At 52.1% G+C, this 13,972-nt stretch overlaps 1 protein-coding gene across 1 annotated transcript; it reads left to right on the top strand.

The window, feature by feature from the left end:
• Positions 1-2,769: 2,769 nt before the first annotated feature.
• GLTP (glycolipid transfer protein) lies at positions 2,770-12,288 on the top strand. Its single transcript, XM_072983177.2, has 5 exons — positions 2,770-3,001; positions 8,509-8,570; positions 9,553-9,686; positions 10,474-10,624; positions 11,180-12,288. The coding sequence occupies exons 1-5, from the start codon at positions 2,899-2,901 to the stop codon at positions 11,360-11,362; spliced, it is 633 nt and encodes a 210-aa protein (XP_072839278.1). The 5' UTR covers positions 2,770-2,898; the 3' UTR covers positions 11,363-12,288.
• Positions 12,289-13,972: the final 1,684 nt, after the last annotated feature.

Raw genomic sequence — 13,972 nt, 5'->3', positions numbered from 1 at the left:
CACGTTTCCGCTTTCGCCTCCAGGGGCGGGGCCAAGTAGATTCCGGCAGAGAGGCCAAAAAATAGAGAGAGGCGTGTCGTTGTCCGCAGAGGGAGCTTCCGGGTCCCCGTTGAAGGCACCTCCTTTAATGTCCCTGCCCGAGGAAGGCGGAGCAGTTGCCTCGAAACTCATTTATTTGTTATTTATTTAGTACATACATTGTATTTATAACCTGCCTTTCCTTCAAGGAGCCCACGATGGGGCACTTGGCTCTCCTCCTCCCTCTCCCTACTTTATCCTCACAACAGTCCTACGAGGTAGGACAGGCTGAATCACGGCAACACAAAAATCAACCCAAAGGAACCCGGGGTGGATTCGTGGTTCAGGGGAAATGGGACGCGGCCTTTCCCAAGTCCCAGGCTCACCCTCCTGGCTCCCCAGTGGTGACTTGGTCATGTATTCATCTTTTTTAATGGGAACTGGGAGGCAGCAGAGACGCCGACAGGAAGGCCAAGCGGCCCTAAAGAGCCGGCTGACTTTTGCACAAGCCGGCCCAGTTTCTTTTCCACTTTTACAACCCCCCGAGCCTGGGCAAATGCAAAATCCCAGGGTAGAGGCCGTAGTCTGTTTCGTCCTCTCCCCCCGCCCCGACTAGGGGTTCCAACAGCCCTGCAGGGTAGCCTCCGGAGGCCGAGGCCCCAAAAAGAGCAGCAGGGCAGAGCCGTCCTTTTGACATGGCCCCTTGCGCTTCCTGCTGGATTAGGCCACCGAGCGCTGTTTCCTTCTGGAGGGCCGCCGTGGCGCCTGCCGTGTAAGCCGACCCCTCCGGGTGAATTATTCATAGACAATATGAATTCACTGCTCCAAACCTCACGCCTGGGGAGGGTAAGCCTCCCTCCCTCTCCCTCTCCCTCTCGGGCGCCAGAAGAACAGCGGGTTTTTCGGGCGAAGGGCCCAAACCTTGCGATTAAAGGGCTATTTTAAGCCCCCCACATCCGGGCAACCACCCCTTCCCTCACCTGGGCAGGGAGTCCTCCAGATGTTGCTGTACGACAACTCCCATCAGCCCCCAGCCCACAGGGATGATGGTGAAGGAGCATGGGAATTGTGTCCCCTCGAGGTCTGGACAGCCACACCTTGCCGCTGGGCTCAGCTAAGATGCCCATCGTCCTGTCTTATCAAAAGTCTGTATCAATGGGGGCTGGACCCTGAATTGTATCCAGAAAAATGTTTGATGCTTTTTGCTACAGTTATTTTCTCCCCCTGGCCTGACTCCAATTTATACCCATATTCCATTCAAGGTTTCTGTTTGTACAGACCGAGTTCATAACTATTTTCTGCTGAGCATCTGGAAATATATTTTGTCATCATCTCTCCACGCATTCTGTGTGTGTGTGTAGGGGGGAATGCTTTGCATATTTTATATCTCTCATTAAAACTTCCTGTATTTCTCCATTCTTTTGCCTTTTCTGCAGCGTAAGAAACGCCCCCTTTTAAAAAAAACGTTTGGCTCTAAATGGTTGCTGGTGGTCCTTGGTGCTCTGCACATGTTCAGAGGTCTGAGGAGTCCCTTTCGCTCTGTCTGGATCTCAGACCTGGCATGGAAAAAAGAAAAATAAGTTTTGTACCTTAATAAGCCCAAACCTAGAATAAAGGAATATTTCTTTCCTCCACCATGAAGACTGTTTTCCATCAATCCTTCATTCCAACTAGAAACTGTGATTTCCCCTCCTGGCCCTTCGCAAAGAATTGTCATATGGCCAGCATCAATTATTTAATATTGCTGAATATTTCATACAGATCAGATGGCGTAATTAGCCTGATCCTCTTAGATCGGGTTGATAAGATGGAGCCGAAAACCCATCCACGCACAAACGCACATAGACAAAAAGAAGGGGGTTGCAATGGGAGGTTTCAAACTCGTCTCAGCTCTAGACTTGGCCGGCTAGTTTAAGGAAGGAAGGCGGGTGGGGTGGCAGGAAAACCCACCAGCGTATTGCTTCTTTTTTGGAGGTGCTGGAAACTCAGCCCACGTTGGGTCTGGGGGGCCCTCCCAGGGTTAGCCACCTTGTGCCACCCCGGCACCCGATGCCCAGCGCGGAGCATAAAATAAAGAGGACGTCCATCAGCACACACTGGTTTTTGTAAAGCTGTCAAAGGGGATTAGGGCTCCCTGCTCGGGGGTCCCCACCCTATCCGAAGACGTGGGCGATCCGCCTGTAAAAGCCTGTGCCCAACCGGGGTGGGTGAGGGGGGGGATTTGGTCATCTGGCGGGGGGGGGGGAGCGGAAGATGCCTCCGGGCGACAGGAGCAGGTCAGAATAACAAAAGAGACCTGCCGGCGCTTCATCAAGGGCTGAAAGGTGGGAAGGTCACTCTTGGGACTCCATCTCCCAGAATCCGCACGCGTTACTTTTTTGGGGGGGATAATGGGCTCTGTAGTCCCCCCCACATATACACACACACACAAAGGTAATGCTTCCAGGCTCTTAGCTTTCCTGCTGCAGCAAAACCAGGACAAAGTCTCCAAACCCCTCAAGAAGGGTTTTGGGAGAGCCAAAATGTAACTTTCTCCCCCCCCCCCGTGCGCGCGCGCTCTCCGCCGACCCTCCGCCTCTGCAATCGCCCCGCCGGGGCCAGGCGCCAGGCGCGGCGCCCGTGGGAGGACGCGGCGCTCTGCACATGCCCCGGAGCCGGCCGGGGAGGCGCCGCCGAGCTCCCCCGCGCCCGGGGCGGTGCGGTGCCGCGATGGCCGGTGTCAGCTCCGCCTTCGCCGGGGCGGCGATGGGCCGAGCTCCACCCCGGGTCAGGCAGGCAGGCAGGCAGGGCTCCGGTGCCTTCCTCCCTGCCTGCCTGCCTGCCTGCCTCCAGCAGCGAGCGACCCGGCTCTCCTCCGTTGCCCGTCCTGCCGCCACCGCCATGGCGCTGCTCCTGGAGTACGAGTTCAAGGCGCTGCCGGCCGACAAGCAGATCGACACCGAGCCCTTCCTGGAGGCCGTCACCCACCTCCCGCCTTTCTTCGGTGAGCCGGCGCCCGACATCCCCCGGATCGGGGCCCCGGGAGGGGAGGGGGGGAAGGGGGGCCAGGGTAGGGCAGGGGTCGCCCCCTCCATCTCGCCCCCTCCTCGGGAGCCCCGCTTCCTTCCTTCCTTCCCTCCCTTCCCCTGGAAAAAGTTTCAGCCTCCCCTTCTCCATTCCTCCGGCGCAGTTGCTGCGGAGTCGTTACCCCGCTTGCGCCCCGCTTCCAAAGGGACTTTTGGCAACTGCTCGGAGCGCGCTTGAGTTGGAGCAGCCCCGGATGGAAGTGGCCTGTCGGGCAGGACGGGGACGTAGGATGGGGATGATGGTGGTTGTAATTGTCATTGGAGCTCCCGGCTAGGTACCGGACGGTACCGGTTCTGCTCCGGTTTAAGGCTTTACTCCGGTGGAAGAGTGGCTTTTAAGGACGGGGGGGGGATCGGAGGAAAATGACCCCCCCGCACCCCTGAGAAAGACGGACGTCCCGTTACTTTTATGAGCCCTTCCTTTTCCTCCCCGGAACTGGAGGGGGACGCCAGTTGGGGATAGAGGGACTCAGGAGAAACCCAGTGGCGGGGAGTTTCGCCGGGCTTCTTCCGCAGGCAGCAAAACAGAGTCCTGTACCGCCGGCAAAAAGGAGGGAGCCTGAAGCCAGGCAAAACTTGAATCTTTTAAGATGTCGCCAAGATTTCTCGGGGTTCACTCTGCAGCAGGCTAAGGGGGCACAGAGCTTTTGGGGGGGGACAATTTCTGGAGTCACAGTCCAACGAAATAACTTTGACAAGCTCTGAAATTGTGGTTCCCCCTCCTTTCAGAAATTGCACCTCCAGAAAAAGTGCACAGGCAGCTTGAAAGGGGGTGAATTATTCCCTGGCCTCCCCCCCACCCCCCCACCCCTGTGTGTTCACTGTCTGCCTCTCCTTGCAAAGAACACGGGCGTGTTTTTCCTGGGTGTCCAAGCAGATAAAACAGACGCCTGGGGACAGTTCCGGGTTTCCCTCCACCTGGCGGAAAGTTTCACTGAAATTCTAAATGAATAAAACTTTCTGACAACAGCCCTAAAAGGTAGACCCCCTTCACTTTCCAAGGAAGCGGAGAGGGTGGGCCCCAGAGAGGAGGGCTTGCTCGAAGCCAGTGATCGAAGCCACATGGTGGGTGGTTGTTGGTGGGTTGTGGTGGGTTTTCGGCTTGTGTCGTGTGGTGCCACAAAGCCCACCTGGTGACTGCGGGCGAGTCCTCCTCTTCCGGCTTGTCCTACCTCAAAGGGCTCTTGTGCAAATAAGGCTGGGGGAGAGGAGACCTCTATGTGGGCCTCCTCAAGATGACCAAAAGGCGGGCAGGAGACACTCCGAATAACTCCGAAGCCTAGAACAAAAATGGATATTCCTTATGCCAGATTTATTTACATGGGGATTTTTAGGGTCTGGATCTCGGACAGCTGGACAGGGGTTAGGGACTCGGCGGGCGTTTTGGGGGAAACCAGCGACGGTCTTTTTGGGGGGTTTGGCAGCCTTGGGACCCCCGGGGGCTTCTCTGGCTCGATTCCTCATCTGCAGTCCCTCGTGGACGACAGCTCCAGGAATCCCCACTCCATCAATGATGGGAAATGTAGTCCAAAGAGTGAGGGTTGTGAACTGTGGGACAAAATAGGTGTGTGGTTTATGGGTTTTGCCAGACCCAAGGCCTATCGTGACGGAGCTCGGCCTGTGAATGCCCTCTGCACAAGCTCAGAGGAACTCATACATGTCATAGAATAGATAGAGGATGCGGGAGAATCACAACTGTCTACTCTTTGAGGTATTGCCTGCTGGAGATACCGCCCAGCCTGCCTTCCCTTCGACATGTCGGTTGTGGAAGGAAAATCTCCAGCTCCCGGGCTCTGGGGTAAGCTGAGACGTCCAGCAAAGGTTTGCCAAGGGAGAAGGAGAAGGGATCAAAATGCAGCCGAGAAGAAAGGAGATCACCAACCGGGGCTGTCAGGGAAGGAAGGCGAGCGCTCTGCAGGGAGGCCGCTCAATCCCATTGCTCTCCTGCCCGTCTTTGGCCGAAGAGGCTAGTTCATCATCATCATCTGAGCTGTGATCCGTCTTAGAATGGTTCCAAAAAGTGGAGCCTCAGTAATAACACGACACAGTTCCTCTGAACATGTGCAGAGTGTATATTCGCCTGGTGGGAGTTGCCGTGCCATCTGCACTGTGACGTCTTTCTCCCACCAACCCGGTCCTGCTCCAATCCAACCGGGTGGGACTCCAGTCCCCATTATCCACACCCAGGATGACCCATGGCTGCGCCACTGGGTGGAAGGAAATTGTCTTCTTCCTGCCAAGAGGCGCCTGCCCCCATTTCTTGGCCAAAACTGCAAGTGGAGAGCAGGAGGCTTTTATTATACAGTGGGGTCTTGACTTGAGAACTTAATCTGTATTGGAAGGCGGTTCTCAAGTCAAAAAGTCTGTAGGTCAAGTCTCCATTGACCTACAGTGCATTGAAAACCGGTTAATCCCGTAACAGGCCGTTTTTGTTCCATTTTGGTTTTTTTCTGGTCTGTAAGTCAAATCTCAGTCTGCAAGTCAAACCTAAATTTTGCGGCCAGAGAAGTCTGTAACTCAAAAAGTCTGCAAGTCAAGCGGTCTGTAAGTCAAGGGTCCACTGTATATACATATTTTTAAAATAGAAAACCAGAATTAAAAAATGGGGGCTTCTCCATGGCTGTTGCCTATGATCTGAAAAAAGTGGAGGCCCAGAGCTGAGGAGGGCCCTGCCTCAGCCTGCCGGATCCCGGGGCAAGCCAAGGCAAGGGCAATCTTGGGCAAGAACGCTGGAGCAGCCTCTGCAACCTTCCGGGCCTGATCCACCGCAGCCAGTTTATCTTTGCTGGCAATCTGTGCTCCTCCTTGGAAGTCTTTCTCCCATGGGAGAGATGTCAAAATTTTGACAAGGGCAGGGTTGCGATTTCTGCGTTCAGGCTGACGTATCTCCTTCCTCCCCCATTCCCTTGCCATAAGGCACTTCCTAGCTGGCTCTGCGTCACTGATGGTATCACTCTTCACAACAGCTTGACAAGGTAGCACAGCCTCTCTTTTTTTAAGACAGGACCTGCATTTGGGCCTGCTTCCCGGTATGTGTCATTTGTGGCTCATGCGGCCAGCCGTTATTTCATGGAGTAAACCACCAAGAGCCCTATCAGGATGGCCATGTCGGCTGGGGGATTCTGGGTGCTATAGTCCAAGAAATGTAACTTTCCCAAGTTTGCATGGCCAGTGACATAACAGGAATGTTCCTGGGTGTGCACATTTCTCTCCTTGATCCCACAAAAAATGGAGTCTGTTTGTGGATCTTGTTCAATGGGTGTAATTTTGGTAGCTCTGTATTTCAGAAACTTATTTTGGAAAACATAAACGGTCCCCCCCCCCTGAGACTCAGAAAGCTTTGCTTCAAAACGCCCCATTCCACAAATACGAAGGAAAGGATCAGCAGCAAAAACCCCATCGTTATGTTTTACAAGAAGCAATCTGGGTTTGAAAAAGGGGCCAATTTGGGCTGAAAGTTCCCAGGATCTTGAGCGACGGTGCTGTGAGCTGTCAGCTGAGAAAGGAGCTAGAAAATTAAAATAAGGAGCAATTTTAATTGTAAAGTGCAAGGAAACAAATTAAAGGAGTCTCCTGTCTAGTCTCGGAAATGTCGAGTGGGATACTGCGTGGGTTTCTTGTTTCGGTTAATCTGTATTTTGTTGTGTAGTTCAGTTAATAACATTTTGAAAAACTGGAAAAAAAATTAAATAGGGAAAGACCGTCCTTGGCTTTTCTCCGCACCCTCCCAGGCCCTGCAAGGGGGTAAAAGCAGGTTGGGGTGCCAGGGCCAGCGGGTCACCCCTCACCTGCCTCTGACCACCCACACCTTTTGCAACCGGGCGAGACAAATCTGGGTGTCTCAACAGACCTGATTCAACCGGGAGCAGGTACGAGAGCGTTTGCCTGGGAGATCATCCGACAGGTTAGGCGCAGCCGCTGCCGGGAAACAGGTCGGTCGGGCTCAGACCCGTTTCTCGCGATGCCTGCCAGGTCTGAGGTTGGCAACCGGTTGCCGGCGTAGGTGGTTGAGTGCCAGGGCGGCCTCCTCTTTTAATAAGCCTTTGGGCAGGAACGGTTTTGCTTAATAATAGCTGCCGCGTGGTGGTGGTGGTGGTGGGACACTTTTCGAAGGAAGAGTAGAGTTCCGTCTAGACGGGCGGGGTATAAATTTAACAAACAGATAAATAAAGAAATAAAGAGTGTGGGGATAAAGAGGCTGCAAAGAATCCTTAGGAAATGGATCGGAGCACCAGGGCAGATGGCGAAAGAAGTCGGGCAGGACTGGGATGTTGAGGAAGGTGGGTCACTTTTTAGATTACAGTTCCCAGAATCCTCAAACAGTCCTGGGGGGTCTGAGGAGCTTTGGGCCAAGGAAAGCAACGGCAAGCCAAAAAAAGGTGCCTAAATATGGTATGGCTGTAGCGGAAAACCTGTTCCACTCCAAGTGGCTTAAACAGGCCAGACCGGAAAGGCGGGTCCCGCGTGCTTTTCCCCCAGGGCATGTGTTAGAAAGGTCCAAGTTTTTGTCCTCTTTCCATCGGGCCTTCTCCAGCCTCTCTGGCATCTCCCGGTGGGTTGCTGGAATGAGTGTCCCTCAACATGTTTATTATTCTTTTTATTCTTATTATTTTTAAGGACAGCCCACCCACCAGGTTATGCAACAGGTAGGTTTTTAAACGCTTGTAGCGGCCCAGAATTAAACACCCTTAACCAGCTACGGGGGGACAAACTTGCTTTAGAAAAAAGCAAGCCCCCAAGCTGTCTTCTTGATGGCAGAGGAGCGCCCGTCCTCTCCACAGCCGGGGGCAAGTTCCTGCCGAAAGGACAGCAGTTCTGCTCAGCCTCTCTGGGCCGGCGCTGCCTTTCGGGGGGGGGGGGCGTCCCTCTCTGGCCGGTTCCATTCCACCGGGGAAGGTTCCCGGGAGACAATGGCCAGGCCTGTTCGGCCCCTGCCCTCACAATCTCTCCCATTATCTCCAGAACCATGGCAGAAAAACCTCGCTTCCCGCCCCCCCCAACCGTCCCTCTCCAAACCATCTGCCGGCCGACCCGCTCTGACAAAGACAGCTTTGAGGGTCAAACCATTTGTGAATCTTTTTTCTCTCTTGGCATTTAGCATTTCCCTCTCTCTCCACGGTTCTAGAAGGAGCCAAACACTCGGAGGGCTAAGGTTACTGAGCAAGCTTCGTGGCCGAGCAGGATTTGAACACAGGGGTCCAGAGTCCGGGCGCAGCTGCTCTGACCCCTGCAGTGTGCTGGATCTGAACGGCTCTCTTGTGTCTCTTCTCAGGTTAAACGTGGACCATCGGCTGCTGCTCAGCTGAGAGAGGATGATTCTGGGGGAAAGGCTCTGTCCCACCAGGGCTTAAGAGGGAGCTGGTTTTTGGTCTCACTCCAGCTCTAAAGGACATTTTTCCCTTAAGCTTCTCGCTTTCCCTTCCAGATTGCTTGGGGACCCCGCTCGTCTACGCGCCCGTCAAGGCCGATCTGTCTGGCAACATCAAGGTAACAGAGACCCGCCAGGGAGAGATTTTCCCACACCCCACCCCCCCCCCCCAAGTTGTTGACTAGGTAGCCGGGCTTACCAAAAGTTACTATTTCTCTCTGGATTGCACCTTGTGGGTGACTCTGGGGTTTTTAGTCCAAAAATTCCCTGTCCAGCCTCTGGATACCCAATGCTAACATCATCCCCCATCCAAATTGGACCTTGGTCTTTATTTTTATTTTTTTAAAGATTGCAGCTAAATCTTGGGGGTTACTGAGGCTTGCGGTCTGAAAAAGGCACTTTCGGGCACCCCCGATTCAGAATGCAGAGACGGTTATTTGTGCAGCCTTTTGCATACGATATTTATTTGAGAATTCTTTTGAAATATTTAGATAATTTACTGTTTTTAATCTGTCGTGAGGTAAGCCTCGTGGGGTCCTTTTAATGGAGAAAAGCAGAGTAATAATTGGATGGATGGATGGATGGATGGATGGATGGATGGATGGATGGATGGATGGATGGATGGATGGATGGATGGATGGATGGATGGATGGATGGATGGATGGATGGATGGAGAGAAGGATTCAGTCCATGGTTGGCTTTCCAATGGAAAGAGGAGCAGGAAGCTAACCCCCTCCCAGACTGATCTTGCTGGACTACACCTCCCATCCTCGTGCCTACTGAGCAACCCCCCTGGGGGATGATGGGACTTGAAGTCCAAGAGTATTTGGAGGGCCCATCTTTGTCTTAAAAGGATTAGAGAGCACAGAATGGGAATAAAGCTTTTAAGACCCAGGAGGAACGCTGCTTGTCTGAGCTGGCCAGTTTTGGCTAATGGAAGGAAACTCTCTTCCTGTCGCTGTTTTGGGGTGAATGTTATTACATGAATCAGCTCTTAACCAACTTCTTTTAAAATAGGGGAAAAATGTACAGGCGGCTCTGATCTCTGATAAGCTGAGCTTTTTCTGTGTTTTTTTTCCCCCTCTGCACTTCAATTTCCAGAAAATCCGGGCTGTTTATGAGTCGAATCCGGCCAAGTTCAAGACCCTGCAGAACATCCTGGAGGTGGAGAAGGAGATGCACGGGGCGGCCTGGCCGAAAGTGGGCGCGACCTTAGCGCTCATGTGGCTGAAGAGGTGGGACCACAGGGTGGTTTTCAAAGAACATTTTCAGGGAGAGAGCGTTCAGAGTCTTCCGGCGACTTGATAGGTCGATATGAGGCGTATTCAAGCCGACTCAAGACCTAAGACTTAGAATTATTTATCAAGCCTGGTGGTTTGAAAAATGAGGAGTACAGAAAGATGCAACTTGATACCTGAAACACTTACGGTTGTCTTTGCTGTCGCTGTTATGAAACGCCGTTTAATTGCAGGACTCAAGGATTCAGAGGGCCAAATTTGGAGTTTTTCCCCTACCAATACCATCCAATTTTTTAAAAATTTAGCTAGCTTGACGAAGTGCTCTGGAGAACCCCAAAGCTTGGACAGCTAGGCTGAGGAAGGTTTCTGGATAGCTCAAAAGCTTGCACACTTCCCTGGGATTTCAGTTGTCCCCATCAAACTGCAGGCAGCCTCAGCGTCGTACATCTGCTCCGCTGCTTGAATTGTTTCCCTGACTTGGGAGAAAAGGCAGACTATCATTTAAATAAATAAATCCTTAAAGTAAGGAAGAAAGAAGGGTCTAAGCTCTCCGTCTGGCCCATAAATAAATTTCTCCAGTTTGATATTCCGCACCTGATAGAGCTGCAGCACTACTCTGGGCCATTTACGTAAATTAGACAATCACACAGTTAAATATGATAAAACCCTCACCCTAGCCATCAACCCCTTCCTCTCTCTTATTCCCCCCCCCACGGACAGCTATGATGGGGACACCTCAGTCTAGGAGGTGTTCCAAAGGTTTCCCTTTCTCTCCCTCCCGCAGGGGCCTCAAGTTCATCCAGGTTCTGCTGCAGAGCATCTGTGACGGTGAGCGCGATGAGGACAACCCGAACCTCATCCGGGTCAATGCCACCAAAGCGTACGAGCTGGCCCTGCGGAAGTACCACGGCTGGATGCTGCAGAAGCTTTTCCTGGTGAGTGAAGCCACAGAATCAGTTTTAAAAAAAAACAGAGAGAGAGAGAGAGAGAGCCAGAGACAGAGAATTGTAAAATGGTAGTGTTCAGAAGGGGTTCCGGGGGTCATCTAGTCCAACCCCTCCCAAAGAAGGGAACCGACAGCTCAAGCATTCCCAAGAGGTGCCCCCCCCAACTGTTGTGTCCACACCACCACTGAGGGAGGATCCACCAAGAACAGTCCACTGTGTCGTCAGACAGTTTTCACTGAGAAATGCTTTTATTGAGAAATGCTTTTATTGCGACATTCTTCCTGACATTGAGCATCCACCTTCTTTTTCCGGATTCGAGCCCTCTGGAGCTTTCACTGAGAAATTCTCTGATTGAGAAATTCCTTTATTGAGAAATTGTTCCTGACGTCGAGTCGGCACCTTCTTCCTCAGGATTTGAACCCTCTGGAGCAGCTCCTTCCCTCTCTTTTCCAACTGCTCTTGGCCTGTTGGAAGAACTCATCTATGACGGACGGACACGCTCTCGTTTTGGGGCCCTTCTAACCGGCTTTTGTCTCCCCTCAGGGTTCGGTGTACGCTCTGCCGTACAAGTCGGATCTGCTGAAGGCCTTAGAGAAAGGCAAAGAGGTGAAGGAGGAGGAGACCCTGGAGAAAATCCACCAGTTCCTCACCAAAGCGACGCCCATCCTGGACGCCATTTACGAAATGTACACCAAAATGAACGCCGAGCTGAACTATAAGGCTTGATCGAGGACACACACCCCCGATCCGCTCTCCTGCTTTGGCAAAGCGGGGAGAAGGCACCCCCACCGTCCCACGGCAAAACCCTCTTCCGGCTGCTGCGAGACCCTCCTGGCAGCTGCGTACGAGTCTCCGGGAGACGCCGAAACCTAGGGACTCTTCCCCACCGAAACCGAGGCCACAGAGCTTGGCAGTCGCGTCTCCGATTTTCCGGAAATGTTTGCCCTGTCCAGTCAAAAGCCGGAGCTGAAAACCTCTTCTAAAAACCTCTTATTATTTAAGCAGATTTACTTAAAACGGGTCGGAGTGGGGAAGGAGAGATAGCTGGCAATAATGCTTGACTAACGGCTACTGTAGTTCCTGTATACCTCTTATATACCTCTATATATGGGCTTCTCTCTCTCTCTCTCTCTTTCTGTATATATAGACTGCTGCTCTCTTCCTCTACTGACAGCACATATTCAGGGTTGCCTGTATGATTAAAATTCCTTGATATCCTTGGGAAACTGCCTTTTGTGGGGGTGCTGCCCGCCTTTCAGAGGTACGGCGAGCCTTTATTTGTGTGTGAGCAGGTTTTGCACAAAATCAGCCCAGCCTTTCCTACGGGACCTTTTTAACCTCACAGGGGTGATGATATTTCCGCCATGAACTTTTTCGGGGCAGTTCTGTTCTTCAGAGCTACCTGGGTCTGGTTTTAAACACTCTGCCGGATTGTTGATTTTCTCTCTCCCCCCCCCCCGCCTTCCCTTCTACTCCTTGCCGTGTTTTAAACACCAGCGGTTTCTGGAGTCCCAGAACACTTTTAGGCTTGAAGTGGATTGTTGCTCACCCAAGCCTTATTAGTACTATTGTCATGGATTTTTTTTAGATTAGCATTGGGAAGAAACAAACAAACACAAAGAATGGAAAATAAATGTTTAATATGGGGTAGAGATACGTGTGTGTGTTTTGTGTGTTGTGTCCAGTGGGTTCCTTGCAAACAGTGTTGTGATGAGATTTGCACATTTCTGTTTTAGAGATTAACAACATGCCATACGGCTCCTCTGACGCATCAATTTGCCAAGTGGGACTTGACAATGTGTGCAAGCCGCATGATGCTGTTCGCTAGAGGAGGTAGAGATTCTTTCGCAGCCTGCAATTCTTGGACTCTGCCACCTGGTGGCGCTAGCCACACCTTACTCAACAAGTAGCCTCTTGAACGATCCATACGCTAAACAGAGTTCATTCTCTAAACCATGTAATGTTTGACCACTCGCTCTTTTATCTAGACTCTCTCTGTGACCGAAACAAGAAATCTGCATTCTCCAAAGATTTTTTTTCTTTTCCAGGCCTTCTGTGATTTGTGTGATAATTTCCAACCCATGGGCTGAAATCCTGTTGCACCTTTATGCAAATCGGGTAAAGTTCAGAGGCCTGTTGCTGCGAGTTAGGAAATCTCCACAGGCACGATCCGTTGCCCACTGAATCACGAGTTATGTGACAGGTCATTTCTACGGAGATTTCTTCAGGTATGGCGATTTGTTTCCTGAAACTACATTGGCTGCCAAATGGCGCAACAGGATTTGAGCCGTTGATGGTAGCAGGGAGGAAAGGGAAGGAGCAAAAACACAATGTGTCCTAAGTGAGAGGTAGCCGACCCAAAGGTGGATAATCCATAGCAGGTACCATCAGGGGAAGACGGCAGGTCCTTGCAAGGAACGCCCCATGTCCTGCCAAGATGGTGCCTGCATCAGCCGGATCATACTTTAACTTGTCCAATCAGAGATGAAAACTCACATAGGGGGGCCAGAAACAGGACATCTCCTCTTTTAAATGTCCCACAGACCTCGGAAACCCTACCAGGATTACCAGAAGTGACTCCAAGACACACAACAACATTTTTTCATTGGGATCCGGGTCCAGGAGGACAGAGAAGGGGGGGTGCCCTGCGAAAAGCAACTTAAGCTGCCTCTACCATTCATTCCTCCCTCCCTCCCCCGCAAAAAGTCTGTTCCCTGCCCTCCCCTCCCCTCTCTATTCCCCCCCCCCACAAACCCAGTCCTAATCCTGCCCAGGCGCTGAGTCCTTGCTGCATTCCAGGGGGGATTAACCTTCTGCCTTTTGATCTCTGAAAACTGCAAGACCCAGGATTTTGCAGGGAGCTGGAGAGCCAGCTACGTCAGGCAATGACCCCCCCCCCCATAGGAATATAATGATAATATTGGTAATTGCATTAATAATAACACTATACTATGCTAATGTGAGCGTTTGTAGACAAGTCTACTTCTTCAGATAGTCAGAGTTCCTATAAGGCAGGATGAAGGACGCGGGGTGGGGGGAGGGTGCTGAGGGCCACTAGGGAGAGCAGAGCCACGCCATGCCACGACACACAGATCCTGATCTTCCACACACACCGTCTGGTCCACTGGGGCGGAATAATCACATTCTTGGACAGGAAATTTAAGGTGAATGGGAGCCGGAGGCTGGGGGTTCGAATCCCCTCCTAACAAAGAGGAAACCACCAGAATCTCATGATGGGCAGGGGAAACAGATACTTTCATGCGACTCCCTCTGGATCAGTTCAAGCTCGAACCTTCTCCTCTGGAGGAGACCAAGGTGAGACTGAGGCTCGCCCTC

This window comes from Pogona vitticeps, chromosome 14, assembly GCF_051106095.1.
Source record: "Pogona vitticeps strain Pit_001003342236 chromosome 14, PviZW2.1, whole genome shotgun sequence".
NCBI lineage: Eukaryota > Metazoa > Chordata > Lepidosauria > Squamata > Agamidae > Pogona > Pogona vitticeps.
Note: the sequence above shows the minus strand (reverse complement) of the source record. Positions and strands in the feature narration are given on the sequence as shown.